The 18,103-nt window shown below is 40.0% G+C and overlaps 1 protein-coding gene across 4 annotated transcripts in view; it reads left to right on the top strand.

Annotated features, from left to right (window-relative positions):
• Positions 1–18,103, top strand: part of Rad51b (RAD51 paralog B) — a 504,679-nt gene that overhangs the window by 20,650 nt on the left and 465,926 nt on the right. For all 4 annotated transcript variants that reach the window (XM_041658453.1, XM_041658450.1, XM_041658451.1 and 1 more), the window contains exons 6-8: positions 3,298–3,434; positions 15,322–15,441; positions 17,223–17,406. In XM_041658453.1, coding sequence (XP_041514387.1) covers positions 3,298–3,434; positions 15,322–15,441; positions 17,223–17,406 — 441 coding nt within the window. The remainder of the gene's footprint in view (positions 1–3,297; positions 3,435–15,321; positions 15,442–17,222; positions 17,407–18,103) is intronic.

The following is an 18,103-nucleotide window of genomic DNA, read 5'->3' as shown; positions in this document are numbered from 1 at the left end:
AGGAGTAACACATGCCGTTAGTCCCAGCACGTAGGAGACAAGAGTTGGGTTTTTGTGAGTTCAAGGTCACATAGTGGTCTACACAGTGAGTTCTAGGCTAGCCAGGACTACAAAGTGAGAGTCAACTTTAGAATAAAAACAATTTAAAGGGGGCCTACTGTGATGGTTAGAGAGGAAGGTGCTTGCCATGCAAGCCAAAACTTGAGCTCAGTCCCCAGATCTCATGGTGGAAGAAGAGACCCTACTGGCTGAATTTTATGTTTGACCTTCACGTGTGGACTGTTGCATGATATGCAAGAGTAATGATAATAATAATAATGATAACGCACGTGGACTGTGTCCAGTATGTGAGTGTAACAACAACAATAACAACAATAGTGATAGAAATAATGAGGAGTGTAAAGTGTGAATGTTTTTCTAGTATGATCTAGATTATCTGACTGGCTAGATTCGGTTTTAAAAATGAAATCCATTAAGAACTACTTTTTTTGCGCATATGCCATTGAGGTAAAGATATTGACAGGGAAGGGATAGCCTCAAAAATGAAAGACATTGCCGGGCGGTGGTGGCGCACGCCTTTAATCCCAGCACTCGGGAGGCAGAGGCAGGTGGATCTCTGTGAGTTCGAGACCAGCCTGGTCTACAAGAGCTAGTTCCAGGACAGGCTCCAAAGCTACAGAGAAACCCTGTCTCGAAAAAAACCAAAAAAAAAAAAAAAAAAAAAAAAACAAAAACCAAAAAAAAAAAAAGAAAGACATTGTGCATAGATTTTTTTTTTTTCAGCACTGGATGTGAAACTCAGGACCCTACTGGTTAGTTACATCTATTGCTCATTTTGGGATAAAATGTTGCCTAGGTGCCAGGCAGTGGTGGTGCACGCCTTTAATCACAGCACTCGGGAGGCAGAGATGGGCACTTTGAGGCCAGCCTGGTCTATGAGAGCTAGTTCCAGGACAGGCTACAAAGCTACAGCGAAACCCTGCCTTGAAAAACCAAAAACCAAAAACCAACAACAACAAAAATGTTGCCTAGGCTAGCCTCGATCTCAGGCTGTAGCTCACAGATGCCTTGATTCTTCCTATCTCAGCTTCCCAAGTAGCTGGGATTATAAGCCTGTACCATCGGACTTGCTCAGACTTCTTGACTAGAAAATAATGAATGAGGGCATTTTCTGGGGGTAGTAATGTTTAATTTGATAGGAATTTAGATTACATATATGGGGCTGGAATTGTAGCTCAGCATGAGACTACTTGCTTAGCACACATCACCCCTGAATTCAATCCCCAGTACTATAAGCAAGTAATTCATAGATGGTGTATGTGTCTGTTTGTTGCATGGAACCACTCGTTCATCCAGGCTGCCCAGAACCAAAATAACCACACAGAAACTGTATTATTTAAACCACTGCTTGGCCCCTTAGCTCTAGCTTTTTATTGGCTAACTCTTACATATTAATTAAACCCATCTCTATTAATTTATGCATCACTACGAGGTCATGGCCTACCAGCAAAGTTTCAGCACATCTGTCTTCAGCGGTGGCTCCATGGTGTCCCTCTGACTCTGCCTTCTTCCTCCCAGAATTTATTTCAGTTTTCCCTGCCTACCTAAGTTCTGCCTTATCAACAGGCCAAGGCAGTTTCTTTATTCATTAACGGTAATCACAGCACACACAGGGAACTCCCACATCATATGTTTGTTAGTATTCATCAAATATTTGCATATTTAATTATGAGAAAGTCAAAAGGAAAAGTACTATACATATTAAATTCTGGAGAATGATATGTGTGCAGGATTTCTGGGAGAAAGTATGTTGATGTGTGATTTATTTTGAAGCATGAAAGAGAGAAACCCAAAATGTATTGGTAAATAGATGGAGAGATGGACAGACAGATTAATATAGCATGAAATTGCATAGTTACTACAATAAAATGGTAATTGTTGAGTATAGGGGATGAGTGTATGGATGTTTCTTGTAAAAATCTTTTAGCTTTTCTGTTGCTTTTATTTTTAGGTGACTGACAGACAACACAAAAGTTAATTTTAGATGGGCAAAAGAGTTTTTCAAATGATATAAGTTTTGCTAGATTTTATAAAAACTTGTTTGAGTCTATTACTATACCATTTGCCATAACAGAATTTTGGAGGTTGGGTACTTTTTTATGGTAAAGAGATTTATTTGGGTCACAATGTGATGGTTAGAAGATCCAAACAACATGACAGTAGCCTGTTGTGCCACAATATGGCAGAGAAGCAAAAAGGAAAGTACTGTGTGCAGAAGGGGCCTATGAGAGAACACACTCCATAAGAGGTATAATGATCCCTTCTGCTCTCCTGTCTCACCTAATCGTCCTCCATCAGCCCTCCCTGTTAAAGTTTCTGCTACCCCAAACTGAGGACGAAGTTCCGAGGGCGCGAGCCTTTGAGAAAACATCTGGGCTGTAAAATATAGACTCTTTATGGTACTCTGTGATGAGATGAGGACTGATCATGAAAATCCATTGAAGCACAACTCGTAGTAAAGACTGTGAAAGAGCTGTTGAACTGACAGAAGGAAGAACACATATACACTTAAGTATTTTACTATATATATTTAGTAAATTTTATATTTATATATAATATGTATTATATTTTATAACTTTTTAGTAAATTATAAATTTAGTGAACATAATATATTTTAAAATTATATTTTAATATATATATATTTAAAAGATAAAAAGCTGGATATGGTAGCACATTTCTTTAATCTCAGCACTAAGGTGGAAACACAGATTTCTGTAAGTTCTAGGCCACTCTGGGCTACATAGTAAGTTCCGGGCCAGCCCGGAAAAATAAAAAGAAAGAAAGGACAGATAAGCTATGTGCTATGTCATATCTACTGACCCTCTTTGAATGACAAGTAACTGTGCTATCTATTGCCTAAAGGATTAACACTCCTACCAATCAGTAGTATTTTCACAAAGTCATTCGTCAACACCAGTATATACAGTTAGTGGGTGCAACGTCTATCCTTTCTCAATTTTAACTTCACGTCTGGTAACAGAGCACAGACGGTAACTAACTAAGTGAGCATTCTCGTTATTCCCAAGGATACGCATCCCAAGCATACACCAATAAGAGGAAAGTTAGTTGTTACATACAGTGGGTGTCTTTGGGAAGTAGAGCTCAATTCTCTCCTGGAACTCAGGCTCATTGCATTCGTTTTTTTTTTATTTTTTTCAGCAGATCCTAAAATAATTTTCTTTGACTAAATTACAGTGTTTATTCAAATTTTATAGATAACATCACTTTGTTTTTTAGATTACAGGTCCACCAGGCTGTGGAAAAACTCAGTTTTGTCTGATGATGAGTGTTTTAGCTACACTGCCCACCAACATGGGAGGATTAGAAGGAGCTGTGGTGTACATTGACACAGAGTCTGCGTTTACTGCTGAAAGGTAGGTTGTTTTAATTTTGACTATAATTCTTTGCTTTTAGAGCTCCTGTGCACCAGGGGCAATTTACACATAGGTTATTATTTAATTTTTGAGAACAAAGGGTGCTAGCTACTATTTTTAAAGTTTTTTTTCTTTTGAAATTGATTCAGGAAGCAACTTGTCTTCTTCCTTTTCTATCTTTTCTTACTGGTTTAAGTGGGGTACCTGTGTAAGCTATATTTTTATTACTGCATCTTGAAAAAAAAATCTCCTCTCCATGGTGATATTTTGCTTGTGATCTAACAAATAAAGCTTGCCTGAAGATCAGAGTGTGTAGCTAAGTCACTAGTTAGCCATAGAGGTCAGGCAATGGTGGTGCACACCTTTAATCTTAGCACTCATTGAGACAGAGGCAGTTCTGTGAGTTCAAGGCCACCCTGGGCTACACTAGATTGATCCAGTCTAAAAGAGAAACAGAGGCAGTGATTGCTCACACCTTTAATCCCAGTACTTGGGAAGTCACAGGCCTTTTATCCCAGCACTAGGAAGGTGGAGACAGGAAGGGATATGGCTGGGTGGAGAGAGGAATATAAGGCAGGAGGAGATAGAAGCTCATGGCATTCGGTCTGAGGATTCATGGAGATGGGATCTTACCCACTTTGGTCTGAGGATTCAGTAGAGGTAAGAGGTCGTTCTAGTGGTTAGCTGCTTAACTTCTCTGGTTTTTCAGCATTTATCCCATATCTGATCCTGGGTTTTTATTAATAACACCTTTCCTCTCCTGACAGTCTTTGTACATAGTTACATCTCTTTACATACAGATACATCTCTGTTTTTCATACATCTGTCTCCTCTACACATTTCTTCTCTCCACTCTGCTACATTTCTTCACATAGAGCCACACCTCTCTTCCACATCATGTGCTCACTTGCACACTGACGACACACTCACATACACTCTCACATACCTTTCATAGCACAAACTCTGGACAATATATAAATAACATTCTTAGGGTCACTTAGCATTTCTTGAGTAAACAATAGAGACAGAGCCATTCTGATACACTGGGAACCGTACGGTTTCTCTCAGGCTAGGGAGGTCACGCCAACCAGGCATGGTGAGTAAAGCAGGCTTGTAGCTTCTTAAAGTGGTCAGGGTTCCCAGACAGAGAGTGACATTGAAATTTGGGACTTAAACAATAAACAGTTAGTTGACTAGGTCTTGAGTCCTGTATCACAAACCGAGGCCAGGGGTACATGCAGAAAGTCAGTTGCTGCAGGGAGTTATATCTCAGTGTTATCACCCTGACTTTGGTTCAACAGATACCTGGGAACTTGCTCTGGTGCATATTTTGTAGGTGCATCTAGTCTATTTTGAATCTGTTCTGAAGTCTAAAATAAATTTTGTAACTGAGAATCTTGTTATTTTCCTATGTCAGTCTGAGCTATGAAAAATATCCTAGTGTTATTTCTATTCATCAAAATTATACAGATTAAGCAGAAATCATCTTTCTGACCATCCACAGATATATGTGTGCTCAGTAGATGATAAACACACACACACACACACACACACACACACACACACACACCCGAGATAAACATACTGGCACCAGGAAAAATACCCATAGCTGTTTTCAGGAAGAAAATGTAGTGGCACATGAGAAAAACTATAGACAGAAGCAACCGATTCACATTCAGTGACCCCACGGTCTTTACCAAGTGGGGCTCCCCACCAGAGAGTTTTTCATCTGGTGGTTTGACCTGTTGAATATGAGCTGTCATCTGCTGTATATGCTCACAGCTCTGGCTGCTTTTTATTAAACCAACCACAGTGACACATCTTCACACAGTATAAACAAATATCCTGTAACAATTCTTCCTTTTGTTTCAAATAAAAATGGAAGGTTTTAACTCTAACAAAGTAAAATTATATACAATAAGAACAATTATCAAGTAAAAGTTACACTTACAAAATCCAGTCCATTTATATTTGGCAAATTCAGAGAAAATACTCTATTATCTATCCTATCTTGGTGAGTCCAAAGTTTTATACCTAAACCACTTTCTATCATAAAACTTGTATTACCAACCTAATAGTATATATTTAAACCTTAAAACTTCTTTTAGATAAATAACTTAAGCTTTTATGTCTATTAATCTTTATAAATTTTATATCTCTTTTTGTAAGTTTCTTTTCTGAATTTGGTAACAAAGAAAATGATTTAACTATCTAGTCTTCAACTCTATTAGAGACCTAAGAAGGATAAAATATTACTTGAGTAAACAGAAAGTGCAAGGCAAACAACTTCCAAAACTAGAAACAATTGAGACATCTGACTTTCTGGACAGTCACTCAAGATTCCTCTGTAATATGGGGGTGTCCACCTTCAGCCTACAGGCCTAGAATATCTGACAGGGTTTTTTGTGAAGCAGGAGTTTTGAAAAAACTGTCCTACCTTGTGTTGGCAAAATTTGCAGTCACCTTCTTTTGTGTCCTTGTCCAATTTGGACAGCATACTGTCTGCACTCTAGGCAAGGGCAGTTGCCCAGTGGCTAGCTTTGCCACATATGAAAGCAAATTCCATATGGAGGTTCTTCAATACCCATCACCTTTTTTTCTGAAGTAGAATGGAACTGCCAGGAGCAGACCTTTCTCACTGTCATGAAAAGCTTTATGTTATTAAAACTTTTTAATACCATATTCTGTAAATCTCTGAAGTGCTTGAAGACCACCTATCTATCCAAAATATGTCTGTTAAACCTTGAAAACATACCTAATATGACTACAGGTTAGACTGCTATAACTGAGTAACTAGTAACCTATATTTCTTAATTATCCTAAAGAGTTTATAATAATAACTTTTAAGAACTAGAATTCACATTACATTTTAAAATGAGCTGTATGGGCACAATACATTAAAAAAGAGTAGAAACATACACACAGTCTGTTAAAACAAAAGTAATCTTAAATTTGTATCAATGTACAAAATATCTTAAACAAGAGTAGAAACATATATTTACATATATATATATATATATATATATATAGTATGTTCTAACAAAAATAACCTTACATTTGTATCAATATATAAAAATCTGTACCAATGTAAAATATTTGTGACTAGTGGTTGCTTTTTAGTTTAAAAGTAGATTCAGTAATCTACCACTTTATCCTATCATTTTTTTATTCCCCTTTTATCTTTTCAGAAAGAAAACCTTGAGTCTAACCTCTTTTGCTTAGCTTTTTTCTCTGGCCATGACCAATAACAATTTGCAAGTAAGCCCTGCTAAACAATGACAAGCACCCATAACCCACCGATTGACAATAAAACTACCCACCCCATCTCTTGGAAATGTGGGCGTCATGTTCTTAAAATTACTTCCTTCTGGGATAATTGTATCTTTAGGGGACTCTGAGAAAACTGAGATAATGGTCAAGTCCTGGGAAAATAGCTGTAACATTTATTGTCCAGTCTCTGTGTAATGGGAAAGTGCAGGGTTTATCTGAAGTCCTGACTGGAGTAGTCTGTGAGGCTGGACCATCTCAGCTAGCAGCTTTGAAGTTGTTCTGAATGCAGATTTTTGAGGAAAGTGCAGCATTCTGAGAGGCTGGATCACCTGGGCTACTTGTCTTCATTGGTATCTGGTCCTTTTTTTCTGAAAATACACAGACTTTTAAAGGTAACATACATATTTGCATTAACACAAGTATGGAATGTGCAGTGTGCTCAAGTCAGTTAAAGATGATTCTCTGCTCTATATTTGATCAGGTAAAAGACATCTGTCCACTTTTTAAGTCCATTTGGACTGTATAGCCAAACTGGAATATAAATCTCCATCCATGCCATATAAAAGGATGGCATGTAAATAATAAAGCATGAGGATTCTGTAGCCAACAAGATTTATTATGTCTCCTCCAGTCTCAGAGCTGTTCCCGTGTAGAAGGATCAGCATAAATGTCACCTGGCTTGTAGTCTTTCCTGGCTTTCCCCCTCATATCTGCAATCAAGATCCTCAGGATCCCCACACCCATCAAATCTGATCTTCACTAACTTTGAAGGAATCCATAGTTTTTTTCCTGTGCAAACAGGGTATAACCTCTCCCCCAACACAAAACTTTTCCTGACTCCCATTCTGAAATTAAAGCACCTATAAAATATATAGGCTGATTTAATTCAGCAGTTCCTTCCTCAATCCAGTGTCTCTCAGCAGCGGTTGTTCTCTAGTCATTAGCATTCAAAAGTGTAATGTTAACAAAGCACCATAGGCCCAAATTCCCTGTGTTATAGTATTTCCCACCCTTACATGTCTTATTCTTTTTTATAACTTTACTCACTCTTTAAAGACTTTATTATTTTTAAAGCATTTATAGGGGGCTGGAGAGATGGCCCAGAGGTTAAGAGCATTGCCTGCTTTTCCAAAGGTCCTGAGTTTAATTCCTAGCAACCACATGGTGGCTCACAACCATCTGTAATAAGATCTGGTGCCCTCTTCTGGACTTCAGGCGTACATTCAGACAGAATATTGTATACATAATAAATAAATATAAAAAAGAGCATTTATATTTTTATATGACAGTCTATACCCATTTTTACTGTACCTGTTCAGAAGTTTTCTCATCTGAACCCAGCCTTACTGGGTACATGAAGTATTCTCTGACCACGGGAGCCAAACCTTAAAAAAAAGGGTCAGGCAATCCGCTGCATGGTTCTACTTAGCACATGGCTCTGGCAGCTGACTCTACCCCAGCTTGGGTTTGTGAGAGCTGAGCCTCCAGCCTGTAGGCAGCAGCTGGGAGCCACTCCTCTGTATACCATGAACACCAGCCAGCCTAGGAAGCCAGGTCTGTTTGTGTGTTTGGAACTCTTTTTTTTTAAGCTTTCTCAGGTCCTATGTGGATATTTGTGCCTCCACTTTGGACACCATATGTAGTCAGACTTTCTTGTTGGGACCACCAACTCCCAAATAATGACATGGAGACTTATTATTAATTATGAAAGCTTGGCCTTAGTTTAGGCTTGTTTCCAACTAGCTCTTATAACTTAAATTATAAGTTATAAATTATATAAATTAAATTATAAGGTCCACGAGGAACTCAGTTTAAAAACCTAAGTAAAAGGAAAGAGCTGGTTTGCTTATTTTATTTGCTTATTTTATGTTAAGGAATTCATTTTGCTTGTGAAATTGTGGGGTGGTTGATAGTGCATTCTTCAGGTTTATGGCTGGGGAGGGTTGATGAGGTTGAACCCAAAGGTAACACATGCTTTGCCTTAAGCATGGTTCATTAGTGGTTTGAACATTTTTATGTCAGATGATCTCGGAAACAGTATTAGCTCTGCAGGCATTCTTTATAGCTGTTTCGATTGATTTATTTTAGTTATTGATTCTGCCAAGAGTTTGTGCATGCAGTTGCATGTACATATATTTGTGTACCTGTGTTAGTTTTTTTTTTGTGTGTGTATAATGTATGTGTGTGTTTATGTGCATATAGACCCCAGAGAACAGACAACCTTGGGTGCCATTCCTCATGTCTATCTACCCCCTTTAAAAATTTTTATTATGGATGTTTGCCTGTATGTTATATCACTTGTGTGCTTGGTGCCTGAGGAGGTCAGAGGAGGGTATTGAATCCCCTGGAACTAGACTTAGAGGTGGTGGGAATCGAACTTGGGTCCTCTGGAAGAACAGCAAGTGCTCTTAACTATTGAGCCACTCTCATTTTTTTTTAAATTGAGATAAGGTCTCTCACTGGCCCGGCCTGGCTCTCTGGGGAGTTCCAGTGACCTGCCAGTTCCTGCCTGCCCAACCTGAGATTATAAACCTGTGCTGTCGCTCATGTCGTTGTTACAGAGGTTTTGAGGATCGAACCCAGGACCTCATGCTTGCAATGCTAACACTTTACCAACTAACTGAGCTACCACCCTACCTCCTTTTTGTTTCTGACACCGTCTTACTATATAGCTTAGGTTGTCTCCCCTTCTCCTTTCTTGTGCTGGGGTTAAAGCCTTGAGCTGCCCCAGCTCTTAGTCTTTTGCAGCCCTTCAGTTCTGCTCTTATAGTGCAAAAGCAACTGGAATAGGAAGTGAGCCAAGTAGGTGTTCAAATTAGACTTTATTAACAAAAACAAATTATTTTCTGGTTTGGGTCTACAGTATATAGTGTTTGACAACTTCTATCTACACATTTAAGTAAATTTATAAGATTATGAATAGCTGTTTCTGAGGACTTTAATAATACCATCACCTGTACAGTTTCTGGTCTTTTGTTAGTGATTTACATGCCTAGTAATTAAACATTTTAAAATTTTCTGTGTATGAGTGCTTGTCTGCATGTGTATATCTGTGTGAGAGTCCAGAAGAGGGCGTTGGATCCCCTTTAAATGAAGTTTCAGAAGGCTGTGAGCTTTCATGTGGGTGCTGGCTTGAAACTGAGTCCTTTGGTTTCAGCTGAAGAGCAGACTTAAAATAAGAAATTTATTATTTTGTATTTTCTGTGTATGAATGTGAGCTGGCATATGGGTGCTGGGTTGAAATCGAGTCCTTTGGAAGAGCAGTCAGTGCTCTTAATTGCTGAACCATCTCTCCAGCCCCCCCCCCCTTTTTTCGTAATTTCTGAGTTGGATGTTAGATGCCGGACTTAAATATATAGCTTTAAAGCATCAGATTTTTGTTTTAATTTATAGTTAAAATTATTTTGATCATTTAAAAGCTGGCCCTTCCCTTTTGTTACAGCAGATCCCAAGTGGTCTTTAAGCCTCAGTACTGTGAAGCCCATCTGAGGACTCCACTAGCGGCCTAGGGTATAAAGAGATCTCCGTACTTTCTGTTGACGTGGGAATGTGTACTGTTCTCATTCTGTGTTTAGTCTCTGCGTTGTCTCCTGGTCCCTTCTGAGTAGTTTCCTTCCATACATTATGCGTATTGGTTCTGGAGCTCACCCATCCACAGCTCCCCTCCAGACCCCACACCTCCTTTTCTGCATTCGCACCCGTTTGGCCTTCCCAAACTCTGATCTCATCTTTGCTCAGGTTCCACCAGACTCACTTTGGCTTCCCTTTTTTGTTTTGTAGAATGGAAAGTGCCTCTGGTGTGAGCCTGGGACACACTTCAGGTTCCTATTAGTTTCCTTTCTCATGAGGGCCACAGTTTTGAACTATTGTTCAGTGTGTGAAACTGTTATGTCAGATATTTTGTCTGCTTTCCTAGTTGTTGATGCTATCAGGGCAATTCCCAAGCCAGTTAATCTTTTGTGCTCAGAAGTAAAAATCTCCCTATTTTGTCTTGAATTCATTCCATACTGGCTTTATCTCCTAGCCCTATATTGAAATTGATTTTCAAAACTTTATTTAACTCAGTAGTATTTAAAACATAGCCATGTGCTGCTTAATGGTAGTGATATGGTCTGAGAACTGTATCACTAGACACTTTGTCCTATGTTTCTGTTACAGTGTACTCACACACACTGCATAGTGTGTGTTCTTTATAGATATGGTCTCTGTATGCAGTCAAGCCATGGTGAGCAAAAACAACGTGAAGCTGCTGCATTGTGTTTTACAGAACTGAAAAATGCTGTCATGGTGATTGCTAGCAGAGTAAACAAACACAGCTGTCCATTGCCATTACCAAGTGTTATAGACTGTGCATAATTGTATATACTGTGCTTTTACATGACTGATAACATAGTAAGTTTTGTACATCATTATTAGTATAAACCTGTTGAATAATGTGTTGTCTATGGACAAGATGTTGGCTGTGACATCTCTAGGAAGTGGGACTGTTCCAGCCCCGTCTTGGATCCACCATGTGGGTAGTCACTGTTGACTGTTGTCGATCGTTCCGTGAACAGTTCTTCCCTTTAGCTGTGTTCTTAGCAGCAGTCAGTCTCTCTTGATTTGATTCCCATCTTCTGACCACTTCTTTCATCTGTGTTGCTGGATCCTCAAGTTTTCATCTTCTAAGTCTTGGAAAACCCTAGAACTCAGTTTTGGAATCTTGTTCCTCTTCTCTCTTTCCTCAGTCCCTGATATCCAATCTCATGATTTTAACAAACTTCTTGATTGGCAGAAGGGTCATGGGTTCATGTTCTGAGCTTTCCCACAATCCCCAGACTCATATACATTTGCCACTTGACATAATAACATGTTATAGCTATGTTTACATATGTGGAAAATTGATATATCTGAAGATGAAGTCTGGAGTCCTCCATAAAAAGTAGAACACAGGAAGAACACCAATAACTGAAATCCTGATCAAATTTCCATTCTTCTAGTAATGAAATTCTTCCTTCTCTCCCTCTGAATTATAAGCTAGGTACTTCGGGTTATCTGAGGTGTTATTTCCCTAGGTCAAGTCACCATCATTCTTTTGTGTGGACTGCAGTACCAGCTTATCTTGTTTTCATCCTTGCCCTTCCTATAGCCTTTTCTCCATTTGACATCTAGAGCAAATGCTGTGTGTGTGTGTGTGTGTGTGTGTGTGTATGTGCGTGTGTGCGCGCGTGCACACGTGTGCGCACGCTTCTGCCTGCTTATGGAGGACAGAAGAGGATGTTGGTGTCCTGATGTATCATTCTTTCCCCTATTCCTTTGGGGTAGGTTTCTCACAGAACTGGGACCTAGCCTAGCCTCTATTAAGCCTCAGCCATCCTCCAGTCTCTGCTCCATAGTCGGGATTTGAACTCAGGGTCTCATGCTTGTATAGAAGCACTCCTGCATGCTGGGCCATCTCCCCAGACTCTAGAGCAAACTTAAAAAAAGGAGATTTATGTATTATTTTGTATCTTATGTGATGAATGTTTTGCCTGCATGTATGTAGAAGCAACATGTATGTGCCTGATACCAGAGACCAGAAGAGGGTGGCAGGTCCCCCAGATCTGGAGTTAAGGATGGTTTTGAGCCACTATATGAGTATTGGGAAATGAATTTCATCTTCTGAAAGAACCGCAAGTGCTTTCTAGCACTAACCCCCAATAGTCTTTTGTTTATTATTTATTTACTTATTTTTAATTTTTAAGGAAACCTGTGTGGGATGTGGTGGCTGAATGGTTAAGGTAATGGACTTTTGAAAAGGAAATCTGCTGGTGTCAGTTCTGCTCCCAGACTTCTCGTTTTTCTTAATAAACTCCAAACAGATGACCACAGATCTGAGGCTCTGAGGGGACCTTGATCTCTGGCTAGCTAGCTTTCTGGCTTTCCCCCATTAATCTTCCCCTTGCCCCCTGTGTTCCAGCTATATTATCCTTTCACTCCTGCCACTGACGCGAGGGAGGGGTCTTCTCTGCTGCAGATCTCTGGTCTTCCAGACAGCGCATTGTTCTCTTACTCATCTGGACAGCTCTGCGAGGAATACCACTTGCTCCCCCCCCCCCCCCCCCCATCCTGCTTCAGTTTTCTTTAGATCACTGGAGCTGGCCTCTGTTATGTTTATTTGCTTTTCTCTCCTTCCGGAGTGTCTTAGTTAGATGAAACCCATGACCAAAGAGCCAGCTGGGGAGGAAAGGGTTTATGCTTCTACAGCACTGGTCATCATCAAAGGAGTCAGGACAGGAACTCAAACCTGGAGGCTGGAGCTGATGCAAAGGCCATGGAGGGTGCTGCTTACTGTCTTGTCATGTCTTGCTCAGCCTGCTTTCTTATGGAGCCCAAGATTACCAGTCCAGGATGGCACCACCCACAGTAGGCTGGGCCCTCCCATCAATCACTAATTAAGAAAATACTCTACAGACTGGCATACAGCCCAATCCTATGGAGGCATTTTCTCAATCGAGGTTTCCCCCTCTCAGATGGCTACAGTTTGTGTCAAGTTGACATAAATCAAGCCAGCCCAGGGAGAATGCAACTTTCTTCCTCCCTACTGTCCTCATTTCCTTTTGTGGGATGTTGTAATGCCATGTGTTCGGTACTTACAGCAGTGCCTGGAACACGGCATAGGTCCCCAGTAAATCCCGAATAAGCGGATTTTATTTTCTTGTATTATTTTTTTTGGTTTTTTTGACACAGGGTTTCTCTGTGTAGACCTGGCTGTCCTGGAACTCATTCTGTAGATCAGGCTGGCCTCGAACTCACAGAGATCCACCCACCTGCCTTTGTCTCCAAAGCGCTGAGATTAAAGGTGTGCACCACCATGCCTGGATGAATGAATGAATTTTAAGTGAATCTTTTCAAAGGAATGCTTTTTATTAAAAGATGTCCAGTAGGTGGCACTCTTTTCAAACTTGATGTGATTACGGTCGGAGGACAGGATAGGTTTTTCTGTTGCTTGTCCTGAAAAACAAGGTCTTGTGAAGGAGATTGTCACAGGAGACTACTAGGATTAAGACCAGGCATGTAGAAAACTTTTATTTATACTTTTAAAAATGCTTCCTAAAATAAAAATAATTTGGATAAACCTATAGAAAATTATTTAGTATAGTTATTCAGCACATCAAATGTGAATAGCACTAGCTTCTATCCATACACTGAGTGCTGAACTTACTGCATAGTTGTATAATAATAGTAATAGTAGTAGTAATAATAATAATAATAATAATAATAATAATAATAGTTTCTGACAAACCTTCACAGCCTGCCCATCTTCCATGGCCAATGGCACAGCATTTCTTCTCTGTCTTCCTCCATTCCTGCCCTCCTCCCTTTAGTCCCCATGCCTCTGTCTTCCTCCATTCCTGCCCTCCTCCCTTTAGTCCCTATGCATCTGTCTTCCTCCATTTCTGCCCTCCTCCCTTTAGTCCCTATGCCTCTGTCTTCCTCCATTTCTGCCCTCCTCCCTTTAGTCCCTATGCCTCTGTCAAACACTGCTCACTTGAATACCTCTTTAAATAATATTTTTCTCTTGAAGCATTTTGAATTTTGTCTTATTAAACCAAATTATGTATTTTTCTTTTCATTTTGCTGAAAATAAACTTAAAAGGTTGTTGACTGTCTCTATTTTTCTCTTCTTTTTTTCTGTTTTAGGCCCCTCCACCCTTGCTTTTGATTATAGCATATTTAAGGAACTTGTTTTGTTTATCTACTTAACGTTCTCAGTCTCTTCTCAGAAACCCTTTAACTCTTTGGACACTGATCTTTTGTACTTCTGTGTCTCTAACTTGAACATAGAATATGGGATGGCTTAGTGTTTGCAGTTCCTGTTCCAGGTCCCCTGGATGACCAAGTATGGCTGACAGATGTAACTGGAATACAGCTATACTCAAAGAGTTTTAGTTTTGACTTTTAAACCTATACATTTGTAATTTCTAGTAATGCCCTTTATGCCTCATTCTGCTAAATGATGATGTCATTTTTGTTTTATTTATCACTTTTTACTTGACCTGCCCCACATTATTAGATTTAGGCCTGGGGTCTGAATTGAATATTTAGAAAATCACTTTTTGTTTACTGACAAGTAATTGGAGAGCATTCATTTGTTTACATAATAATCTTCTGTTTACCAAGGAATTATTAGGTAGCACTAAATTTTAATTGAGAAAGCATATTTTTTTTCTGGAATGAGACATGCCAACTTAAATATAACTTATCATTAGGATAATATACTATAGTTATTGAAATAGACTTTGTTCATCCAAGCAACTGAAAGCCTTTTCTAATTTCAGATATGTTAATATAGCTGTTAGACAAAAGTGTTACTTGTAAACATATTATTTCCAGAAAATGAAAATTTGGAGACATTGTTGCTTGTTGGAAGTTGGGTGAGACCTGGAAGCCTTGCTAGTTTCTGTTCTGACAGCTGCCCTTCCGTAACAGGCAGAGAGGACACATGGCTTCAGGACACGTGTGTTTCCAGACTTTGGCCTGCACCTGATGTGTGGCAGGTCTTAGGAATTTCCCATGTAGAATGTGTTGGAGACTCAGCAGTGTGGTTTTCAGTACTCAGTGTTTTCTCCTGCACTCTTCTCCCTTTTCTCCATAGACTGCTCGAGATTGCAGAAGCCCGTTTTCCACTCTATTTTAACACTGAAGAAAAATTGCTTCAGATGAGCAGTAAAGTTCATCTTCACCGGGAACTCACCTGTGAGGGAGTTCTACAAAGGTAGGCAGTTTCAGATTTTGTTATTTTAGTAATGCTTTGAAGGTGTTTATCTTCTTTATTTTTAGCTTTTGAGTAAAATAATTCTTATATAATAGAATTAAGGAAATAATTATTTCTGTACTCTTTATTTGTTGTAGTTTTTAAAATGTTTCTTTAACATAGAAAAACATTTAAATGAATATTTTACAATCTAAGTGATTTATTAATTTTGTTAGCAAATTGCCTCAAAATGTAGCAGCAAATATGTATTTTCTGGGTGCTTGGCATCTGGGAGTAGCGTAGCCAGTTTTCCTCTCCGCTCTTGTCCAGGAGTGCAGTCATCTCTTGGCTCAGCGGGCCTGGCATCTGTTTCCAGCCTCACTCCTGTGCCATAGGAAGGCCTGCTTTCTTACGTGTGGATGTTGTAGTCTTTGTGCCTACTGTCTGGAACAAGAGTACCACTGTGTTGTCAAAAGCTTTTGTCACCCAGACCAACTCCTGTACCAGGTGGGAGGGCACATATACACAGGGAGATGTAGTCATACAAACAAGAATACTACCCTGTTGTCAAAGCTTAAGTCACCCAGACCAACTCCTGCTCCATGTGGGAAGGCACATACACACAGGGAAATGTATTCATACAAAGACATGACATACCAGGAAATGGGAACAAGAGGGGGCCGTTTTGGAGACTGACTACCACAAGTAGTTTTACTTTAAGATTACAGCTTTTCTACATCGTAGGACAACATGAAAACACTGTGCCTGTTTCCAGAAGAATGCAAGACAATAGCAGTGCTGGACTGAACTAAGTTATGTGTGCTGCATTTTATAGTCACCAGTGTGACTTAGGGAAGTGTGTGTGTGTGTGTGTTACTAGGATGGAGCCTAGGGCCCAGTGTGTATCAGGCAGGTGCGCTACCAAAGAGCTGCATCTCAATCCTTTTTAAACTTTTTACTTTGAGACAGGGCCATGCTACGTTGCCCAGTTTGGGTTTGTACTCCCACTGTAGCCCAGTTCAGCCTTGAACTTGCAAACGTCTTTCTTCAGCTTCCAGAGTAGTGAGGACTACCGACCTGTGTCACCAGACCTGGCGTACTGATTTAAAGCTGATAAACTGAAACACGGTTGTTGTTGTTTTAGACTTATTTATTTTATATTTTATGTGTATGAGTGTTTGCCCACAATGTTTGTATGTATACCACTTGTAATGCCCGATGCCCTTGGAGGTCAGAAGAGGGCGTGGGATGCCTTGGAACTAGAGTTTCAGATGGGTGTGAACCATCTTGTGGGTGCTGGCAGCCAAACCTTGTCCTTTGCAAGAGCAAGTATTCTTAGCCATTGAGCCATCTCTCCAGTCCCTTGACTCTGTTTTTAAAAATTAAGTCTTAGCAGTTGCTTACAGATATTCAATGTTAAACCTGCCTTTTGTTTTTCTTTTTCTGAGTTCTAAATCCAAAAGCATGATTTTCTCTTCCCCCACTTTCTATCTCTTTACTGGGTACCAACCAAAATCCCAGTCATGTTTGTTCTAGGACTCTGGACTTCCTCCCTGTTTTCTCTGACCCTCCCTGCTCCTCACAGATGCTTGCAGACCCCAACTCAAAGGTCATGATGTTCTCTCTTCTCCCCTAGTTCCCTTCTCCTGGAAGCTGCCAGGATTTATAGCTTGCCCGTCCTGTGGTTAGCTTTTCTCTCCAACCCTAATACAATGTTCTTCCATCTTCCTTCTAAAAACAAAGACAAATAAAAAAAATGTGTCTTAAATTTGTTCACTATTTTACAAATTCTACTTTCTTAGGCTTGAATCTTTGGAGGAAGAGATTATTTCCAAAGGAGTTAAGCTTGTGATTGTTGACTCCGTTGCATCCGTGGTCAGAAAGGAGTTCGATCCGCAGCTTCAAGGCAACATCAAGGAAAGGAACAAGTTCTTGGCCAAAGAAGCATCCTTACTGAAGTACCTGGCTGAGACATTTTCACTCCCAGTAAGTGTCCCCTTTACGAGAAACTTCTTTTCTCGTAAAGTCATGGTCTCACAGTATGGAGTAATGAACTTAGAGAAGACTAGCAAGCAGGCGACCTTTTAAAGTTTGATTACTACAGCAGGTAACTCTGGTTTTGTAAATTACTCTGTCTGCTGAGATTCTTTCCCCCTTTTCTAATGTGATGCTGGGGCACATTTAAGTGTTTGACGGTTCCATCGCCACTCACCTTACTCCTTCTCACTCTTCACTCATTCTGACTGTTTGTATCACGTCTGTCATGCTGAGATTACTATGAAGCAGTACAACTCACCAAGTTGCCTGGGTCAATGTCTGTGAACTTTCTTTGCAGAGGCAGGGTATCTTGTAGATTTTGTAAATTAAATCTTTTAGGCTTTGTGCATACGTTACTGTGTTTAGTGCTGTTTCGGTTTGCTTCCAGTGGGCAGAGGTCAACCACTAATGGAAATGCCCATGAGAAAACCTTAAGAGAGCTTTTGGAATGGCTTTCTGTCGTGGGCATTGTGATCAGGACATCTGAGGTGCACGGTTGATGAAACAGAAATACATATTAAGGTCCACCCCACTCTGCTGCCCATGGGAGGGCTGAGCTTGTTCCACAGCCTCAGGAAGAGTGCTGTTTCCAGACAGTCTTACTGTCCAGCCCTGGCTGTCCTCCCCCCAGACTTTCCTGCCTTGT

Source organism: Microtus oregoni, unplaced genomic scaffold (genome assembly GCF_018167655.1).
Source record: "Microtus oregoni isolate MIOR12 unplaced genomic scaffold, Mior012 000009F_ref0000495, whole genome shotgun sequence".
In the NCBI taxonomy this organism is placed as follows: Eukaryota; Metazoa; Chordata; class Mammalia; order Rodentia; family Cricetidae; genus Microtus; species Microtus oregoni.
Note: the sequence above shows the minus strand (reverse complement) of the source record. Positions and strands in the feature narration are given on the sequence as shown.